The 22004-nt window shown below is 24.6% G+C and overlaps 5 protein-coding genes across 8 annotated transcripts in view; all 5 read left to right on the top strand.

Annotated features, from left to right (window-relative positions):
- LOC107994632 (mannosyl-oligosaccharide 1,2-alpha-mannosidase IA) overlaps window positions 1-22004 on the top strand; it is a 467472-nt gene that overhangs the window by 408767 nt on the left and 36701 nt on the right. The gene's annotated exons all lie outside the window — the stretch shown is intronic.
- LOC133666003 (uncharacterized) lies at window positions 15-3237 on the top strand. 2 transcript variants are annotated; one of them, XM_062073874.1, is made up of 8 exons: window positions 15-540; window positions 769-885; window positions 968-1085; window positions 1416-1674; window positions 1735-1845; window positions 1943-2033; window positions 2776-2921; window positions 3044-3237. In XM_062073874.1, the coding sequence occupies exons 1-8, from the start codon at window positions 400-402 to the stop codon at window positions 3195-3197; spliced, it is 1137 nt and encodes a 378-aa protein (XP_061929858.1). In that variant the 5' UTR covers window positions 15-399; the 3' UTR covers window positions 3198-3237. The 2 variants fall into 2 exon arrangements, with proteins under 2 accessions (XP_061929858.1, XP_061929857.1); XM_062073873.1 differs by lacking the exons at window positions 15-540; window positions 3044-3237 and having other exon boundaries at window positions 765-885; window positions 1440-1674; window positions 2776-2925.
- On the top strand, window positions 3933-7711 carry LOC133666007 (uncharacterized). The gene is made up of 9 exons (XM_062073880.1): window positions 3933-4073; window positions 4348-4467; window positions 4544-4661; window positions 4963-5221; window positions 5292-5405; window positions 5498-5588; window positions 6363-6508; window positions 6638-6770; window positions 6845-7711. Exons 1-9 carry the CDS (start codon window positions 3933-3935, stop codon window positions 6893-6895), a joined length of 1173 nt encoding a protein of 390 aa, XP_061929864.1. The 3' UTR covers window positions 6896-7711.
- On the top strand, window positions 8397-13826 carry LOC133666006 (uncharacterized). Its single transcript, XM_062073879.1, has 9 exons — window positions 8397-10980; window positions 11172-11291; window positions 11368-11485; window positions 11814-12072; window positions 12143-12253; window positions 12351-12441; window positions 13208-13353; window positions 13483-13615; window positions 13690-13826. The coding sequence occupies exons 1-9, from the start codon at window positions 10840-10842 to the stop codon at window positions 13738-13740; spliced, it is 1170 nt and encodes a 389-aa protein (XP_061929863.1). The 5' UTR covers window positions 8397-10839; the 3' UTR covers window positions 13741-13826.
- Window positions 14399-17626, top strand: LOC133666008 (uncharacterized). The gene is made up of 9 exons (XM_062073881.1): window positions 14399-14547; window positions 14739-14858; window positions 14935-15052; window positions 15381-15639; window positions 15710-15820; window positions 15918-16008; window positions 16834-16979; window positions 17109-17241; window positions 17322-17626. Exons 1-9 carry the CDS (start codon window positions 14407-14409, stop codon window positions 17370-17372), a joined length of 1170 nt encoding a protein of 389 aa, XP_061929865.1. The 5' UTR covers window positions 14399-14406; the 3' UTR covers window positions 17373-17626.

Raw genomic sequence — 22004 nt, 5'->3', positions numbered from 1 at the left:
ATATTCTGTCCTACTATGAAATTATTCCACTCTTCTTATTTTTTGCTATTACAATTCTTCACATTTTAACATTTTAACATTACAGAAGGAAGAATGTCGTGAATAACTGACGATTGTAAGATTACTGACAGAGCTTCTATTCTTTACTTTCAAATCGAGAAAAGACAAGGAAATATGAATGTAAATCTGTTATGAAATAACGATCGCTCAGTAATAAGTGTGAAGAAAATCCATCGAATGCAATTTACTATAATTTTCACGTTTAATAGTCTATAAGTGCAGAAAAAGTACACTATAGAAGTTGAGATAGAGAAATAATAATGTGAATAATATATTGATCCGAGGTATAGACGGATGATTCTTCGAATTTTACGTGACAGTTAATATCTGGCAAGAACGATGGACGTGTTCGACAATCAGTATCGTATTTATCGTATTTTATTGAAAATTATAGGACTATGGCCATACGACAACTCAATCTACGTATGGATTCAAAGAATATGTATATTAATGTACTTTCTTATCGGTGTAATATTTCAGGTAATAAAAATTTGATTATTGTTTATCGATAGTAATAATTTGTACGTTACATTAACATGCTAGTTCAAGAATTGAATACATTTACTTTAGAATATTATAGATAAATTTAAAATATTTTATTTTTCATAATATTTAGAAAAATATTTAAATAGTCAAAATTAAGAAATATGATTAGAAAAAAATATTTTTTTAATAGTTATTTGTAATTTAAGGAATATAATTTTTCAGATTGTTCTGCTTATATCTGAAATTACATTACAAAATTGCATTGTCATGTTGTCTGAGACTTTTCCTACATTGCTATTTTTTTTACGATATCTTCATTGTATTACACTGTTTTCTTACGTAAGTATTTTTGAAATTCCAAAAATGAAATTATTTATATTATTGAATATTTATATATATGTACGTTTCTATTTTTATACAGGAAGAACTTTTGTTCGATGCCATACGCACAGAAGAACATTTGTTACACGATTCAATAGAAATACAAATACAAACGAAATATCTGGATATTTCCAGTCATATCATCGACATTTTTTGCTGTAAGAAATTTATGCACTTCAATTCCTAAAATTTAATTACAATTCAATCAACAACTTTCATCGTCATCATGACATCAAATATAATCGTATATGAAAAATGATGTCATATAAAAATATTGAGAAATAGTGTACACCATTTTATTGTACAATTTTTTTTTATATTTTAAATAATTATTGATATTTTCGCAATTATCTTTTTTCTTTTTATTGTAACTTTTTCTAGTAAAAATATCAAATTCTTTCTTTGAAATAAAAATAATTTCAAAAGTTATTTTTATTATGCTATTATATGAATGTGAATTGGAGAAATTAAATAATATAAAATTTCAGGGATGTCTTTTATTTGTGTTGTAGCGACGAGTGTATTTATACTAAATCCCGTAACATTGGATGTAATAATGCCTTCGAATAAACCTCGCATTCACTATAATCTCATATTTCTTTCCAACGATCAAAGAACGTATATTGACATTTTTATAGTATTAAATTTGATAATAATTTTGATATTCGGATTATTATCTTTAATATGTACAGAATCGTTAATTAATATTGTTAGTTATTATATATGCAGACAATTTCATATCGTTAGGTAAGTTCTTATTACATTGCATATAATTTTATCCATGTGAATATATAGAATATTTTTTAGTTATCGATTACGAAACATCATTGAGGATCTCAGTATGCCTAATCTGGCTAAGATAGACTTGAAACTTAGAGACATACATCGAGTAGTGGACATTCATTGCCACGCTATCGAGTTGGTAGATAAAAATATTATGAAAAGTAATAGTAATAATAATAATTTTTTAGATAATATTAATTTTTCATGTATCTTATATTGTCGTACTTGAAAGGTATATCAATGTAGCCTCAAGTAATATAGCGTCGCAATATCTGTTGGCAATTATTGTATGCATACTCTCATTTTCTGTAAATCTCTATCGCGTAAGTATTTTTCATGAAGATTCATTCATTTTTATTTCAACCACAGAATTTCTTACATGTCATCAACATACAGAATCTTCAATATACCACTTTAAGCGGAATTTGAAATTCGATTAGAATTATTATATATAAAATTATAAAATTATTATAGATTTTATTAAAATTATGAAAAATTTAAGTAAAATTTAAGTTATTTGATAGTAAAAGACCATTAAAACCGCGGAACCTTGTAATTTAAGAGGCTTTTTAGTATAATTTCTAGCTTCCAATTTGCAAATTTATATTCGTTTATTATTTATTTCTCTCCTATTGGGATCTCTTGCTTGCACTTCGTCTTACTATTTCAAGTTTTTGTTAAATAGTAAACGCCAGTATACTAAATATACGCGATTCTTAGAAAAATATGTTATTCACTCACAAGCGCATTCATAATCTCTATAATTAAACGCAATCGAACTTTTAAATCCTCGGCAATATATTAATATATCGAAAAGAATCAAAATAATTTGAATAATAATTTCAGTGATATAGTTTTTCAAGTGAACTTTGATGATCCTTTCGAAATCAAATTTTTAATTTATTACTTTCATACCTTCTTTATTTGAAAAGTTGAAGTATGCAACAATCTATCATTTTGGTACCAAGTATATAAGGAGTAAATTATATCATTTAATAAATTATTTCATTTAATATAATATAATATATTCTTTGTAATTAAATATATTTTTTGATCATTTCATAGCTATATAACGCAATAATAACTATGGACAATGAAATAGAAATCTTCGGTTCTGCTCTTATGGTTACTTATCATTTAATGATCGTATTTTTCAATAATCACTGCGGACAAATAATTATTGACAGTAGTCTTGACATATTCAATGAATTGTAAGTTTAAATAATTGTTATATTATTACTTACATCTATATCGTTTAGATAATTCATATTTTATCAGTTTGTTAAAAATATAATGATATCGTTGGAATATTACATGATAGAATAATATACAGATTTGCTTCTACGTGGTATTGCATTCCATTAAAAGCGCAAAAATTATTATTGTTTATGATACTGAGAACTTCAATGGGTTCTGAATTACGTATTTCTGGTTTATTCATTCTGTCTTATGCAGGCTTTACGTCGGTAATTTCTTTTCTATTTTGAAATCATTTTGAATTTCAACACTTTTAATTATTGTATCATTGCAGATGATGAGTTCGTCCTTATCCTATTGTGCTGTTATATATTCAATTCAATAAATATAATAGAATATTACTGGAACTTTACTGCAATATAAGAATTGCAATTATATGATATTTATAAGCATAGATTTGAATAATGAATGTTTGTTAAATATAAACACAAACAATTGGAGTAATAATATTTAAATAATGTATTTCATAAATCTACTAATCGTTTTCCAGTTACTAAAATATTTATTGTTGCAATAGTATTTGGAAATAAATTTTTACAACATGATTAAGTTTAAACTATTTATGCCATAATATTCTGTCCTACTATGAAATTATTCCACTCTTCTTATTTTTTGCTATTACAATTCTTCACATTTTAACATTTTAACATTACAGAAGGAATAGTGTCGTGAGTAACTGACGATTGTAAGATTACTAACAGAGCTCCCATTCTTTACTTTCAAATTGGAAAAAGACAAGAAAATATATGAACGAAAATCTATTATGAAATAACAATGTAATGAGTGCGAAGAAAATCGATCGAATGCAATTTACTATAATTTTCACGTTTAATAGTCTATAAGTGCAGAAAAAGTACACTATAGAAGTTGAGATAGAGAAATAATAATGTGAATAATATATTGATCCGAGGTATAGACGGATGATTCTTCGAATTTTACGTGACAGTTAATATCTGGCAAGAACGATGGACGTGTTCGACAATCAGTATCGTATTTATCGTATTTTATTGAAAATTTTAGGACTATGGCCATACGACAACTCAATCTACGTATGGATTCAAAGGTTATGTTTATTACTGTACTTTCTTATCGGTGTAATATTTCAGGTAATAAAAATTTGATTATTGTTTATCGATAGTAATAATAGTAATAAAAATTTGATTATTGTTTATTGATAGTAATATATCGTACGTACATTAACCTGCTAGTTCGAGAATTGAATACATTTACCTTAGAATATTATAGATGAATTTAAAATATTTTATTTTTCATAATATTTAGAAAAACATTTTATTTAAGTAATCGAATTTAATAAATATGATTAGAAAAATATTTTCTTGTTTAATAGTTAATTGTAATTTAACGAATATAATTTTTCAGATTTACATGCTTATGATATCTGAAATTACATTACAAAATTGCATTTTCACGTTATCTAAGACTTTTCCTATACTGCTATTTTTTTTACGATATCTTCATTTTATTACACTGTTTTCTTACGTAAGTGAAATTTCAAAAATAAAATTATTTATATTACTGAACATTTATACATATGGACGTTTCTATTTTTGTACAGACAGAACTTTTGTTCGATGATATACGTACAGAAGAACGTCTATTACAGGATACGACAGAAATACAAATACAAACGAAATATCTCGATATTTCCTGTCATATCATACACATTTTTTTTTGTAAGAAATCACTTTATGAGCATCAATTCGTAACAATAAATAATTTTCGCTATCATCGTGATACTTAAATATAATTATATATCTATTATAAAAAGATAATATGATATAAAATTATTAAGAAATATTGTAAATATTTTACAATTTTCAATATATTAATTAATTTTTATAATTACTTTCTCGCTTTTCATTTTAACTTCTTTAAAAAATATTACAATTCTTTCATCAAAATAAAAATAATTTTAAAAATACAGCATTATTTGTATGTAACTTTGAAATATTAAATAATACTTTGAATTTTTAGGGATGACTTTTACTGTTATTGTAGCATTCATCATATTTGTAGTAAATCTTATAACATTGGATATAATAATGCCTTTAAACGAATCTCGTATTCACATCAATATCCCATTTCTTTTAGACGATGAAAATGCGTATATTCAAATGTTTTTAATGTTAAATTTCATGTTAATTCTGTTACTCGGATTATTATCTATAATGGGTACAGAGTTATTATTTAATATTTTTAGTTATTATATATGCAGACAATTTCATATTGTCAGGTAAGTTACTTCATGATGTTGCATTTTGTAATTTATTTTAATCCATGTAAATGTTTCGAATATTTTTTAGTTACCGAATTCGAAAGATAGTTGAAGATCTCAGTATATCTACTCTGTCCAAGCAGATAGACTTTAATTTTACAGATATACATCGAGTAGTGGATATTCATAACGACGCTATCGAGTTGGTAAATTAAAACATTATGACAAAAAATAATAAAGATAATTTTTTAAATAATGTTAATTGTTCGTATCTTATATTGTCATACTTGGAAGATATATTAATTTAGCTACAAATAATGTGACGACACAATATCTGATAGCTATCGTTATATGCATATTTTCATTCTCTGTAAATCTATATCGCGTAAGTATTTTGAATATATTACGATTTATCAGTTTTATTTTTAAAAAATTTCTGAAATCTTAAATTTAGGATCTCCAATATATCATTGATAAGATTATTACAAATAAAATTTACCTTGAAACTCGAATAAATCCTATTAATATTAAGAAAAATTTCTCAAAAATAATTATTCTCGTGCAATTGATGAAAGATGATTAACTGTGGAATTTTATATTAAAATATTTATTAATACATCTGATATAATTTTCCCATTTGCGAAGTTATCCTCGCTTAAACAAGACAACAATTTTTTTATAATTTATTATTATTTATCTCATTTTTTTTTTCTCGTTCGCACTTATTTAGTCTCACTGATTTAAACTTAAACTCCAGATAAATAATGAACGCGATTTCTAAAAAAAAAAATTAATTATTGGATTATCACAAGCATTTTCATAATTTCTGCACTATATTAAGTGCTATGGGAAATTGTCGTATCTCAGAATAGGATTGACATATCCGTTGAAAAGAATCAAATAAGAATTTCTGTGATATAATTTTCTCTACTTTCTGAGTGAATTTCGAACTCCTTTAATGGAAAAAATTTTTAGTTTCTTTTCATGCTATTTACAAAAGTATATAACAAGTTATCATTTTAATATAAAGTATAGGATTACATTATTTAGCATAACATAGCATATATTTTGTATATCAGTTATGAAATAAACGCGATATTCTCTAGATTACTTACTATTAAAAATATGAAATTAAATATATTTTTTGATCGTTTCATAGCTATATAATGCAATAACAAATATGGACAATCCAATAGAAATTTTGGGTTCTGCTCTTATGGTTACTTATCATTTAATGATCGTATTTTTCAATAATCACTCCGGACAAATAATTATTGACAGTAGTCTTGACATATTCAATGAATTGTAAGTTTAAATAGTTATTATATTATTATTTACATTTTTATCGTTTAGATAATTCATACTTCATCAATTTCTAATATTAAAAATGTAACGATATTGTTGGAATATATTACATAATGAAATATTATGCAGATGTGCTTCTACATGGTATCGCATTCCATTAAAAGCTCAAAAATTATTATTGTTTATGATACTGAGAACTTCAATGGGTGCTGAATTACGTCTTTCTGGTTTATTCACTCCGTCTTATGCAGGCTTTACGTCGGTAATTTCTTCTCTATTTTCTATGATCCTACATCATTTTGAATTTCAATACTTTTAACTATTGTAACATTCCAGATGATGAGTTCGTCTTTCTCCTATTGTGCTGTTATATACTCAATTCAATAAATATAATCGAATATTACTGGAATATTACTTCAATATAAATATTGCAATTATATGATATTGTTAAACCCGTAGATTTGAATAACGAATATTTGTTAAATACAAACAATTTGAGTAATAATATTTAAATAAAATAATGTTGTATTTTGTAAATCTATTAATCGTTTTCCAGTTACTAAAATATTTATTGTTGCAATAATACTTGGAAATAAATTTTTACGACACGATTAATTTTAAACTATTTATGCCATGTTCTATCTTACTTTGTATCGCGTGAAATTATTCCACTGTTCTTATTTTTTTCTATTACAATTCTTCACATTTTAACATTTTAACATTACAAAAGAAACAGTATTGTGAGTAACTGACGATTGTAAGATTAATATCAGAGCTTCTATTCTTTACTTTCAAATCGAAAAAAGACAAGAAAATATATGAATGAAAATCTATTATGAAATAACAGTGCTCAGTAATGAGTGCGAAGAAAATCGATCGAATGCAATTTACTATAATTTTCACGTTTAATAGTTTATAAGTGCAGAAAAAGTACAGTATAGAATTTGAGATATAGAAATAATAATGTGAATAATATATTGAACCGAGGTATAGACGGATGATTCTTCGAATTTTACGTGACAGTTAATATCTGGCAAGAACGATGAACGTGTTCGACAATCAGTATCGTATTTATCGTATTTTGTTAAAAAGTATAGGACTATGGCCATACGACAACTCAATCTACGTATGGATTCAAAGGTTATGTTTATTAATGTACTTTTTTATTAGTGTAATGTTTCAGGTAATAAAAATTTGATTATTTTTTATCGATAGTAATAATTTGTACGTTACATTAACATGCTAGTTCGAGAATTGAATACATTAACCTTAGAATATTATAGATAAATTTAAAATATTTTATTTTTTATAATATTTAGAAAAATATTTAAACAAAATAATGTTGTAGTCAAAGTTAATAAATATATTTAGAAAAATATTTTCTTATTTAATAGTTAATTGTAATTTAATGAATATAATTTTTCAGATTATCCTGCTTATAAAATCTGAAATTACATTACAAAATTGCATTGTCACGTTGTCTGAGACTTTTCCTGTGTTGCTATTTTTTTTGCGATATCTTCATTTTGTTACACTGTTTTCTTACGTAAGTGAAATTCCAAAAATAAAATTATTTATGTTACTGAACATTTATACATATGGACGTTTCTATTTTTGTACAGACAAAACTTTTGTTCGATGATATACGTACAGAAGAACGTCTATTACAGGACACGACAGAAATACAAATACAAACGAAATATCTTGATATTTCTTGTCATATCATACACATTTTTTTTTGTAAGAAATCACTTTATGAGCATCAATTCGTAACAATAAATAACTTTCGCTATCATCGTGATACTTAAATATGATTATATATCTATTATAAAAAGATAATTATATGATATTATCTTTTTACGATATTTTACAATTTTCAATATATTCATTAATTTTATAATTACTTTCTTGCATTTCATTTTAACTTATTCTAAAAATGTTACAATTCTTTCATCAAATTAAAAATAATTTTTATTATTTTTATTTAAAAATACAGTATTATTTGTATGTAACTATGAAATATTAAGTAATACTTCGAATTTTTAGGGATGAGTTTTACTGTTATTGTAGCATTCATCATATTTCTAGTAAATCCTGTGACATTGGATATAATAATGCCTTTAAACGAATCTCGCATTCATTTCAATGTCCTATTTCCTTTCGATCAAAGTGCGTATATTAAAATGTTTTTAATCTTAAATTTTATGTTAATTCTGTTACTCGGATTATTATCTATATTGGGTACAGAGTTATTACTTAATATTTTTAGTTATTATATATGCAGACAATTTCATATTGTCAGGTAAGTTGCTTCATGATGTTGCATTTTGCAATTTATTTTTATCTATGTGAATATTTCGAATATTTTTTAGTTACCGAATTCGAAAGATCGTTGAAGATCTCAGTGTATCTACTCTGTCCAAGCAAATAGACATTAAATTTACAGACATGCATCGAATAATGGACATTTATAATGACGCTATCGAGTTGGTAAATTAAAATATTATGATAAAAATAATAAAGATAACTTTTTAAATAATACTAATTGTTCACATTTCTTATATTGTCATATTTGGAAGGTATATTAATTTAGCTACAAGTAATGGAGCGACACAATATCTGATAGCAATCATTATATGCATATTTTCATTCTCTGTAAATCTATATCGCGTAAGTATTTTTGAATGTATTACGATTTATCAATCTTATTTTTAAAAAATTTCTGAAATCTTAGATTTAGGATCTCCAATATATCACTGATAAGATTATTATAAGTAAAATTTACATTAAAACTCGAATAAATCCTATCAAAAGGAAAATTTCTCAAAATTAAAAAAATAATTATTCTCACTCCATAGATGAAAGATCATTAGAACTGTGGAATTTTGTCCTTAAAATGTTTATTAATATATCTTATATAATTTTCAATTTGCGAAATTAAAGAAAACGTCGCTTAAAGAAAACAACAATTTTTTTATAGTTTATCATTATTTATCTCGTTGTTTCTTTTTCTCATTCCCACTGATTTAATATAGCATATATTTTGTATATCAGTTATAAAATAAACGCGATATTCTCTAGATTACTTACTATTGAAAATATGAATTTAAATATATTTTTTTATCGTTTCATAGCTATATAATGCAATAATAAATATGGATAATCGAATAGAAATCTTCGGTTCTGCTCTTATCGTTACTTATCATTTAATGATCGCATTTTACAATAATCACTGCGGACAATTAATTATTGACAGTAGTCTTGACATATTCAATGAATTGTAAGTTTAAATAATTGTTATATTATTACATCTTTGTCGTTTAAGTAATTCATATTTTATGAATTTGTTACGTTAAAAATATAATGATATTGTTGGAATATATTACATGATAAAATAATATGCAGATGTGCTTCTACATGGTATCGCATTCCATTAAAAGCGCAAAAATTATTATTATTTATGATACTGAGAACTTCAATGGGTGCTGAATTACGTCTTTCTGGTTTATTCACTCCGTCTTATGCAGGCTTTACGTCGGTAATTTCTTTTCTATTTTCTATGATCCTACATCATTTTGAATACTTCAATACTTTTAACTATTGTAACATTGCAGATGATGAGTTCGTCCTTCTCCTATTGTGCTGTTATATACTCAATTCAATAAATCGAATATTACTGGAATGTTACTTCAGTATAAGTATTGCAGTTATATAATATTGTTATACTCGTAGATTTGAATAAGGATTATTTGTTAAATACAAATATATTTGTTAAATATAAACAATTTGAGTAATAATATTCAAACAAAATAATGTTGTATTTTTTAAATCTATTAATCATTTTCCAGTTACTAAAATATTTATTGTTGTAATAATATTTGGAAATTAATTTTTACAACACGATTTAAATTATTTATGCCATAATGTTCCGTCTTACTATGTATCGCGTGAAATTATTCCACTGTCCTTATTTTTTTCTATTACAATTCTTCACATTTTAACATTTTAACATTACAGAAGAAATAGTGTCGTGAATAACTGACGATTGTAAGATTACTGACAGAGCTTCTATTCTTTACTTTCAAATCGAGAAAAGACAAGGAAATATGAATGAAAATCTATTATGAAATAACGATCGCTCAGTAATGAGTGCGAAGAAAATCGATCGAATGCAATTTACTATAATTTTCACGTTTAATAGTTTATAAGTGCAGAAAAAGTACACTATAGAATTTGAGATATAGAAATAATAATGTGAATAATATATTAAACCGAGGTATAGACGGATGCTTCTTCGAATTTTACGTGACAGTTAATATCTGGCAAGAACGATGAACGTGTTCGACAATCAGTATCGTATTTATCGTATTTTGTTAAAAAGTATAGGACTATGGCCATACGACAACTCAATCTACGTATGGATTCAAAGAATATGTATATTAATGTACTTTCTTATCGGTGTAATGTTTCAGGTAATAAACATTTGATTATTCTTTACTGATAGTAATAATTTGTACGTTACATTAACATGCTAGTTCGAGAATTGAATACATTAATCTTAGAATATTGTAGATAAATTTAAAATATTTTATTTTTTAAAATATTTAGAAAAATATTTTCTTATTTAATAGTTAATTGTAATTTAATGAATATAATTTTTCAGATTATTTTGCTTATAAAATCTGAAATTACATTACAAAATTGCATTGTCACGTTGTCTGAGACTTTTCCTCTGTTGCTATTTTTTTTGCGATATCTTCATTTTATTACAGTGTTTTCTTACGTAAGTGAAATTTCAAAAATAAAATTATTTATATTACTGAACATTTATACATATGTACGTTTCTATTTTTGTACAGACAGAATTTTTGTTCGATGCCATATGTTCAGAAGAATATTTGTTACACGATTCGATAGAAATACAAATACAAACGAAATATCTCGATATTTCTAGGCATATCATCTACATTTTTTGCTGTAAGAAATCACTTTATGCACTTTAATTCCTAAAATTTAATTACCAATCAATAATTTCCAACTGTCATCGTAACATCAAACATAATCGTATACGAAAAATGATATCATATAAAAATATTAAGAAATAGTGTGCACCATTTTATTGTACAATTTTTTATAATTTAAAGAATTATCGATATTTTCACAATTATCTCTTTTCTTTTTATTATAATTTTTTGAAGTAAAAATGTTAAATTCTTTCTTTGAAATAAAAATAATTTCAAAAATTATTTTTATTATGCTATTATATGAATGTGACTTTGAAAAATTAAATAATATAAAATTTCAGGGATGTCTTTTATTTGTGTTGTAGCGATGACTATATTTACACTAAATCCCGTAACATTGGATGTAATAATGCCTTTGAATAAATCTCGCATTCACTATAATTTCATATTCCTTTCCAACGATCGAAAAACATATACTGATATTTTTTTGATATTAAATTTAATAATAATTCTGATATTTGGATTATTATCTATAATATGTACAGAATCGTTAACTAATATTTTGAGTTACTATATATGCAGACAATTTCATATTGTCAGGTAAATTATGTTCCATCATTATGTTCCATTTTGTATTTCTATTCATGTGAATATTTCGAATATTTTTTAGTTATCGATTACGGAAGATCATTGAGGATCTCAGTATGCCAAATCTGCCTAAGATAGACTTGAAACTTACAGACATTCATCGAGTAGTGGACATTCATTGCAATGCTATCGAGTTGGTAGATTAAAATATTATGAAAAGTAATAGTAATAGTAATAATTTTTTAGATGATATTAATTTTTCATGTATCTTATATTGTCATGCTTCGAAGGTATGTCAATATAGCCTCAAGTAATGTAGCGACGCAATATCTGATAGCGATCATTATATGCATATTCTCATTTTCTGTAAATCTATATCGCGTAAGTATTTTTGAATTTATTACGATATATCAATCTTATTTCTAAAAAATTTATGAAATCGTAGATTTAGGATCTCCAATATCATTGATAAGATTATTATAAGTAGAATTTACCTTGAAACTCGAATAAATCCTATTAATATTAAGAAAAGTTTCTCAAAAATAATTATTCTCGTGCAATTGATGAAAGATGATTAACTGTGGAATTTTATATTGAAATATTTATTAATACATCTGATATAATTTTCCAATTTGCGAAATTATCCTCGCTTAAAGAAGACAACAATTTTCTTATAATTTATTATTATTTATCTCATTTTTTTTTCTCGTTCGCACTTATTTAATCTCACTGATTTAAACTTAAACTCCAGATAAATAATAGACGGAATTTCTAAAAAAAAAAAAAGTTATTGAATTATCATAAACATTTTCATAATTTCTTCACTATATTAAGTGCTATGGGAAATTGTCGTATCTCGGAATCGGATTGATATATCCGTGAGAAGAATCAAATAAGAATTTCAGTGATATAATTTTTTCTACTTTCTGAGTGAATTTCGATAAAATTTTAATAGATAAAATTTTTAGTTTCTTTTCAAGCCTTTTACAAATGCACAAGTTATTATTTTAATATAAAGTATAGAATTACATTATTTAACATGATATAACATATATTTTGTATATCAGTTATAAAATAAACGCGATATTCTCTAGATTACTTACTATTGAAAATATAAAATTAAATATATTTTTTGATCGTTTCATAGCTGTATAATGCAATAATAAATTTGGACAATCGAATAGAAATCTTCGTTTCTACTGTTATAGTTACTTATCATTTAATGATCGCATTTTACAATAATCATTGCGGACAATTAATTATTGACAGTAGTTTGGACATATTTAATGAATTGTAAGTTTAAATAATTGTTATTTTATTATTTTCATCTTTATCGTTTAGATAATTCATATTTTATCAATTTGTTACGTTAAAAATATAATGATATTGTTGAAATATATTAAATGATAGAATAATATACAGATTTGATTCTACGTGGTATCGTATTCCATTAAAAGCGCAAAAACTATTATTGTTTACGATATTGAGAAGTTCAATCCATTGTGAATTACGTATTTCTGGTTTATTCACTGCGTCTTATGCAGGCTTTACATCGGTAATTTCTCTTCTTTTTTTATTATACATTATGATTTTGAATTTCAGTAACTTTTAACTATTGTAATATTGCAGATGATGAGTTCGTCCTTCTCCCATTGTGCCGTTATATACTCAATTCAATGAATATAATCGAATATTATTGGAATATTACTTCAATATTGCAATTATATGATATTGTTAAGATTTGAATAACGAATATTTGTTAAACATAAATATATTTGATAAACACAAGCAATTGGAGTAATAGTATTTAAACAAAATAATGTTGTATTTCGTAAATCTATTAATCATCGTTTTACAGTTACTAAAATATTTATTGTTGCAACAATAATTGGAAATAAATTTTTACAACACGATTAAGTTTAAACTATTTATGCCATAATGTTCCGTCTTACTATATATCGCGTGAAATTATTCCACTGTTCTTATTTTTTTCTATTACAATTCCTCACATTTTAACATTTTAACGTTACAGAAGAAATAGTGTCGTGAATAACTGACGATTGTAATATTACTGACAGAGCTCCTATTCTTTACTTTCAAATCGAAAAACGACAAGGAAATATGAATGAAAATCTATTATGAAATAACGATTGCTCAGTAATGAGTGCGAAGAAAATCCATCGAATACAATTTACTATAATTTTCACGTTTAATAGTCTATAAGTGCAGAAAAAGTACACTATAGAACTAGAGATAGAGAAATAATAATGTGAATAATATATTGAACCGAGGTATAGACGGATGCTTCTTCGAATTTTACATGACAGTTAATATCTGGCAAGAACGATGAACGTGTTCGACAATCAGTATCGTATTTATCGTATTTTATTGAAAATTATAGGACTGTGGCCATATGACAACTCAATCTACGTATGGATTCATAGATCATGTTTATTACTGTACTTTCTTTTCGGTGTAATGTTTCAGGTAATAAAAATTTGATTATTGTTTATCGATAGTAATAATTTGTACGTTACATTAACATGCTAGTTCGAGAATTGAATACATTAACCTTAGAATATTATAGATAAATTTAAAATATTTTATTTTTTATAATATTTAGAAAAATATTTTCTTATTTAATAGTTAATTGTAATTTAATGAATATAATTTTTCAGATTATCCTGCTTATAAAATCTGAAATTACGTTACAAAATTGCATTGTCACGTTGTCTGAGACTTTTCCTGTGTTGCTATTTTTTTTGCGATATCTTCATTTTGTTACACTGTTTTCTTATGTAAGTGAAATTCCAAAAATAAAATTATTTATATTACTGAACATTTATACATATATACGTTTCTATTTTTGTACAGACAGAATTTTTGTTCGATGCCATATGTTCAGAAGAACATTTGTTACACGATTCGATAGAAATACAAATACAAACGAAATATCTCGATATTTCTAGACATATCATCTACATTTTTTGCTGTAAGAAATCACTTTATGCACTTTAATTCCTAAAATTTAATTACCAATCAATAATTTCCAACTGTCATCGTAACATCAAACATAATCGTATACGAAAAATGATATCATAAAAAAATATTAAGAAATAGTGTGCACCATTTTATTGTACAATTTTTTATATTTTAAATAATTATCGATATTTTCACAATTATCTCTTTTCTTTTTATTATAATTTTTTCAAGTAAAAATGTTAAATTCTTTCTTTGAAATAAAAATAATTTCAAAAATTATTTTTATTATGGTATTATATGAATGTGACTTTGAAAAATTAAATAATATAAAATTTCAGGGATGTCTTTTATTTGTGTTGTAGCGACGACTATATTTACGCTAAATCCCATAACATTGGATGTAATAATGCCTTTGAATAAATCTCGCATTCACTATAATCTCATATTTCTTTCCAACAATCGAAGAACATATATTGATATTTTTATGATGTTAAATTTGATAATAATTCTGATATTTGGATTATTATCTATAATATGTACAGAATCGTTAACTAATATTTTGAGTTACTATATATGCAGACAATTTCATATTGTCAGGTAAATTATGTTCGATCATTATGTTCCATTTTGTATTTCTATTCATGTGAATATTTCGAATATTTTTTAGTTATCGATTACGAAAGATCATTGAGGATCTTAGTATGCCAAATCTGCCTAAGATAGACTTGAAACTTACAGACATTCATCGAGTAGTGGACATTCATTGCAATGCTATTGAGTTAGTAGATTAAAATATTATGAAAAGTAATAGTAATAATAATAATTTTTTAGATGATATTAATTTTTCATGTATCTTATATTATCGTGCTTCGAAGGTATGTCAATATAGCCTCACGTAATGTAGCGACGCAATATCTGATAGCGATCATTATATGCATATTCTCATTCTCTGTAAATCTATATCGCGTAAGTATTTTTGAATTTATTACGATTTATCAATCTTATTTCTAAAAAATTTATGAAATCGTAGATTTAGAATCTCCAATATCATTGATAAGATTATTATAAGTAGAATTTACCTTGAAACTCGAATAAATTCTATTAATATTAAGAAAAATTTCTCAAAATTAATTATTCTTGTGCAATCGATGAAAGATGGTTAGAATTGTGGAATCATGTCCTTAAAATGTTTATTAATATATCTGATATAATTTCCAAATTGCGAAATTATCGTCGTATAAAGAAAACGATAATTTTTTTATAGTTTATTATTATTTATCTCATTTTTTTTTCTCGTTCGCACTTATTTAGTCTCACTGATTTAAACTTAAACTCCAGATAAATAATAGACGGAATTTCTAATAAAAAAAAGTTATTAAATTATCATAAACATTTTCATAATTTCTTCACTATATTAAGTGCTATGGGAAATTGTCGTATCTCGGAGTCGGATTGATATATCCGTGAGAAGAATCAAATAAGTTTCATATAATTTATTCCAAAAAATATTTCCATCGCGTTGTACAAAATTTACTTACAAAATTTCAGTAATATAATTTTTGTTTATTTTCTGAGTGAATTTCGATAAAATTTTAATAGATAAAATTTTTAGTTTCTTTTCAAGCCTTTTATAAATGCACAAGTTATTATTTTAATATAAAGTATAGGATTACATTATTTAACATGATATAGCATATATTTTGTATATCAGTTATAAAATAAACGCGATATTCTCTAGATTACTTACTATTGAAAATATGAAATTTAATATATTTTTTGATCGTTTCATAGCTGTATAATGCAATAATAAATTTGGACAATCGAATAGAAATCTTCGTTTCTACTGTTATAGTTACTTATCATTTAATGATCGCATTTTACAATAATCATTGCGGACAATTAATTATTGACAGTAGTTTGGACATATTTAATGAATTGTAAGTTTAAATAATTGTTATTTTATTATTTTCATCTTTATCGTTTAGATAATTCATATTTTATCAATTTGTTACGTTAAAAATATAATGATATTGTTGAAATATATTAAATGATAGAATAATATGCAGATTTGCTTCTACGTGGTATCGCATTCCTTTAAAAGCGCAAAAACTATTATTGTTTATGATACTAAGAAGTTCAATCGGTTGTGAATTACGTATTTCTGGTTTATTCACTGCGTCTTATGCAGGCTTTACGTCGGTAATTTCTCTTCTTTTTTTATTATACATTATGATTTTGAATTTCAGTAACTTTTAACTTTTAATGTTGTAATATTGCAGATGATGAGTTCGTCCTTCTCCCATTGTGCCGTTATATACTCAATTCAATGAATATAATCGAATATTACTGGAATATTACTTCAATATTGCAATTATATGATATTGTTAAGATTTGAATAACGAATATTTGTTAAATATAAATATATTTGTTAAACACAAGCAATTGGAGTAATAGTATTTAAACAAAATAATGCTGTATTTCGTAAATCTATTAATCGTTTTACAGTTACTAAAATATTTATTGTTGCAACAATAATTAAATAAATTTTTACAACACGATTAAGTTTAAACTATTTATGCCATAATGTTCTGTCTTACTATGTATCGCGTGAAATTATTCCACTTTTTTTATTTTTCTATTACAATTCTTCACATTTTAACATTACAGAAGAAACAGTGTCGACAATAACTGACGATTGTAAGATTACTGACAGACCTCCTATTCTTTCAAATCGAAAAAAGACAAGGAAATATATGAATGAAAATCTATTATGAAGTAACGATCAGTAATGAATGCGAAGAAAATCGATCAAATGCAATTTACTATAATTTTCACGTTTAATAATCTATAAATGTAGAAAAAGTACACTATAGAATTTGAGATAGAGAAATAATAATGTGAATAATATATTGAACCGAGCTATAGACGGATGATTCTTCGAATTCTATGTGACAGTTAATATCTGGCAAGAACGATGAACGTGTTCGACAATCAGTATCGTATTTATCGTATTTTATTGAAAATTATAGGACTGTGGCCATATGACAACTCAATCTACGTATGGATTCAAAGAATATGTACATTAATGTACTTTCTTATCGGTATAATATTTCAGGTAATAAAAATTTGATTATTCTTTATCGATAAAAATTTATATATAATTTGTACATTACATTAATCTGATAGTTCGAGAATTGAATATATTAACCTTATTATATTATAAATAAATATAAAATATTTTATTTTTTATAACATTTAGAAAAATATTTTATTTAAATAATCAAAGTTAATAAATATGATTAGAAAAATATTTTCTTGTTTAATAGTTAATTGTAATTTAACGAATATAATTTTTCAGATCATCCTGCTTATAAAATCTGAAATTACATTACAAAATTGCATTGTCACGTTGTCTGAAACTTTTCCTGTGCTGCTATTTTTTTTGCGATATCTTCATTTTGTTACACTGTTTTCTTACGTAAGTGAAATTCCAAAAATAAAATTATTTATATTACTGAACATTTATACATGTATATAAATGTTTCTATTTTTGTACAGACAGAATGTTTGTTCGTTGACATACGTACAGAAGAACATTTGTTACACGATTCGATAGAAATACAAATACAAACGAAATATCTGGATATTTCCAGTCATATCATCGACATTTTTTGCTGTAAGAAATTTATGCACTTCAATTCCTAAAATTTAATTACAATTCAATCAACAACTTCATTGTCATCATGACATCAAATATAATCGTATACTAAAAATGAAATCATATAAAAATATTGAGAAATATTGTACAATATTTCATTGTACAATTTTCTATATTTTAAATCATTATTGATATTTTCGCAATTATCTTTTTTCTTTTTATTGTAACATTTTTCTAGTAAAAATGTCAAATTCTTTTTTTGAAATAAAAATAATTTCAGAAATTATTTTTATTATATTTATTATAGTGAATTTGAAAAATTAAATAATATAAAATTTCAGGGATGTCTTTTATTTGTATTGTAGCGACGAGCATATTTATACTAACTCCCGTAACATTGGATGTAATAATGCCTTTGAATAAATCTCGCATTCATTATATGTATTTCAAATTTCTTTCCAACGATCGAAGAACATATATTGATGTTTTTATGGTTTTAAATTTGATAATAATTTTGATATTTGGATTATTATCTGTAACATGTACAGAATCGTTAACTAATATTTTGAGTTACTATATATGCAGACAATTTCATATTGTCAGGTAAATTATGTTCCATCATTATGTTCCATTTTGTATTTCTATTCATGTGAATATTTCAAATATTTTTTAGTTATCGATTACGGAAGATCATTGAGGATCTCAGTATGCCAAATCTGCCTAAGATAGACTTGAAACTTACAGACATTCATCGAGTAGTGGACATTCATTGCAATGCTATCGAGTTGGTAGATTAAAATATTATGAAAAGTAATAGTAATAATAATAATTTTTTAGATAATAATAATTTTTCATGTTTTTTATATTGTCGTGCTTCGAAGGTATGTCAATGTAGTTTCAAGCAATGTAGCGATGCAATATCTGATAGCAATCGTTATATGCATATTCTCATTCTCTGTAAATCTATATCGTGTAAGTATTTTTGAATTTATTACGAATTATCAATCTTATTTCTAAAAAATTTCTGAAATCTTAGATTTAGGATCTCTAGATCTCCAATATCATTGATAAGATTATTATAAGTGGAATTTACCTTGAAACTCGAATAAATCCTATTAATATTGAGAAAAATTTCTCAAAAATAATTATTCTCACTCCATGGATGAAAGATCATTAGAACTGTGGAATCTTGTCCTTAAAATGTTTATTAACACATTCTGATATAATTTCCAATTTGCGAAATTATTATCGCTTAAAAAAAAATTTTTTTATAGTTTATTATTATTTATCTCGTTTTTTTTCTCATTCGCACTTATTTAGTCTCACTGATTTAAATATAAACTCCAGATAAATAATAGACGCGATTTCTAAAAAAAAAAAAAATAAGTTATTGAATTATCACAAACATTTTCATAATTTTTTTACTATATTAAGTGCTATGGGAAATTGTCGTATCTCGAAATCGGATTGACATATCCGTGAGAAGAATCAAATAAGAATTTCAGTGATATAATTTTCTCTACTTTCTGAGTCAATTTCGAACTCTTTTAATAAATAAAATTTTTAGTTTCTTTTCAAGCTTTTTACAAATGCATAAGTTATCATTTTAATATAAAGTATAGGATTACATTATTTAACATAATATAGCGTATATTTTGTATATCAGTATGAAATAAAATAATATATTATGAAATTAAATATATTTTTTGATCGTTTCATAGCTGTATAATGCAATAATAAATTTGCACATCCGAATAGAAATCTTGGGTTCTTCTCTAATAGTTATTTATCATTTAATGATCGCATTTTACAATAATCATTGTGGACAATTAATTATTGACAGTAGTCTTGACATATTCAATGAATTGTAAGTTTAAATAATTGTTATATTATTACTTACATCTTTCTTGTTTAAGTAATTCATATTTTATGAATTTGTTACGTTAAAAATATAATGATATTGTTGGAATATATTACATGATAAAATAATATGCAGATGTGCTTCTACATGGTATCGCATTCCATTAAAAGCGCAAAAACTATTATTGTTTATGATACTGAGAACTTCAATGGGTTCTGAATTACGTATTTCTGGTTTATTCACTGCGTCTTATGCAGGCTTTACGTCGGTAATTTCTCTTCTTTTTTTATTAAACAATATAATTTTGAATTTCAGTAACTTTTAACTATTGTAACATTGCAGATGATGAGTTCGTCTTTCTCCTATTGTGCCGTTATATACTCAATTCAATAAATATAATCGAATATTACTGGAATGTTACTTCAGTATAAGTATTGCAATTACATGATATTGCATTACCCATAAATTTGAATAACGAATATTTGTTAAATATAAACAATTTGAGTAATAATATTTAAACAAAATAACGTTGTATTTCGTAAATCTATTAATCGTTTTACAGTTACTAAAATATTTATTGTTGCAACAATAATTGGAAATAAATTTTTACAACACGATTTAAATTATTTATGCCATAATGTTCCGTCTTACTATATATCGCGTGAAATTATTCCACTATTCTTATTTTTTTCTATTCCAATTCTTCACATTTTAACATTTTAACATTACAGAAAAAATAGTGTCGTAAATAACTGACGATTGTAAGATTACTGACAGAACTCCTAATTATTTTCAAATAGAAAAAAGACAAGGAAATATGAATGAAAATCTATTATGAAATAGCTCAGTAATGAGTGCGAAGAAAATCCATCGAATGCAATTTACTATAATTTTCACGTTTAATTGTCTATAAGTGCAGAAAAAGTACACTATAGAAGTTGAGATAGAGAAATAATAATGTGAATAATATATTGACCCGGGATACAGACGGATGATTCTTCGAATTCTATGTGACAGTTAATATCTGGCAAGAACGATGACAATCAGTATCGTACTTATCGTATTTTGAATTTCAACACTTTTAATTATTATATCATTGCAGATGATGAGTTCTTCCTTCTCCTATTGTGCCGTTATATATTCGATTCAATAAATATTCTCGAAAACTATTGACATTTTATTTCAATACAAATGTTGCAATCATATGATATCATTATTATACGCGTAGATTTGAATAAATAAATAAAATGAATGTTATGAAATGAACACAAAACAATTTGTATTTTGAATAATAAAATTTTAAAATAATAATTATATTTCATAAATCTACTAATCGTTTTCCACCTACCATTGCAATAATATGTGTAGACAAATTTTTACGATACCATTAATTTATATTATTTACATTATAACGTTGTAATCTCACAATGTTTCACGTGAAAT

This window comes from Apis cerana, linkage group LG4 (genome assembly GCF_029169275.1).
Source record: "Apis cerana isolate GH-2021 linkage group LG4, AcerK_1.0, whole genome shotgun sequence".
In the NCBI taxonomy this organism is placed as follows: Eukaryota; Metazoa; Arthropoda; class Insecta; order Hymenoptera; family Apidae; genus Apis; species Apis cerana.
The sequence above is the reverse complement of the archived record's forward strand: the minus strand, read 5'-3'. Positions and strand labels throughout refer to the sequence as shown.

What these genes read in the sequence shown, in the direction of transcription:
- LOC133666007 (XM_062073880.1), top strand. Translation starts at nt 3,933, where the DNA reads ATGGACGTGTTCGACAATCAGTATCGTATTTATCGTATTTTATTGAAA. An exon ending in TTATCGGTGTAATATTTCAG is followed by an intron (nt 4,074 to 4,347) that starts GTAATAAAAATT and finishes ATAATTTTTCAG; the next exon opens with ATTTACATGCTTATGATATC. An exon ending in TCTCTGTAAATCTATATCGC is followed by an intron (nt 5,589 to 6,362) that starts GTAAGTATTTTG and finishes ATCGTTTCATAG; the next exon opens with CTATATAATGCAATAACAAA.
- LOC133666008 (XM_062073881.1), top strand. Translation starts at nt 14,407, where the DNA reads ATGAACGTGTTCGACAATCAGTATCGTATTTATCGTATTTTATTGAAA. An exon ending in AGACAATTTCATATTGTCAG is followed by an intron (nt 15,640 to 15,709) that starts GTAAATTATGTT and finishes AATATTTTTTAG; the next exon opens with TTATCGATTACGAAAGATCA. An exon ending in TTGGACATATTTAATGAATT is followed by an intron (nt 16,980 to 17,108) that starts GTAAGTTTAAAT and finishes AATAATATGCAG; the next exon opens with ATTTGCTTCTACGTGGTATC.
- LOC133666003 (XM_062073874.1), top strand. Translation starts at nt 400, where the DNA reads ATGGACGTGTTCGACAATCAGTATCGTATTTATCGTATTTTATTGAAA. An exon ending in TATCATCGACATTTTTTGCT is followed by an intron (nt 1,086 to 1,415) that starts GTAAGAAATTTA and finishes ATAAAATTTCAG; the next exon opens with GGATGTCTTTTATTTGTGTT. An exon ending in ATTCATTGCCACGCTATCGA is followed by an intron (nt 1,846 to 1,942) that starts GTTGGTAGATAA and finishes CGTACTTGAAAG; the next exon opens with GTATATCAATGTAGCCTCAA.
- LOC133666006 (XM_062073879.1), top strand. Translation starts at nt 10,840, where the DNA reads ATGAACGTGTTCGACAATCAGTATCGTATTTATCGTATTTTGTTAAAA. An exon ending in TTATTACAGTGTTTTCTTAC is followed by an intron (nt 11,292 to 11,367) that starts GTAAGTGAAATT and finishes ATTTTTGTACAG; the next exon opens with ACAGAATTTTTGTTCGATGC. An exon ending in TATCATCTACATTTTTTGCT is followed by an intron (nt 11,486 to 11,813) that starts GTAAGAAATCAC and finishes ATAAAATTTCAG; the next exon opens with GGATGTCTTTTATTTGTGTT.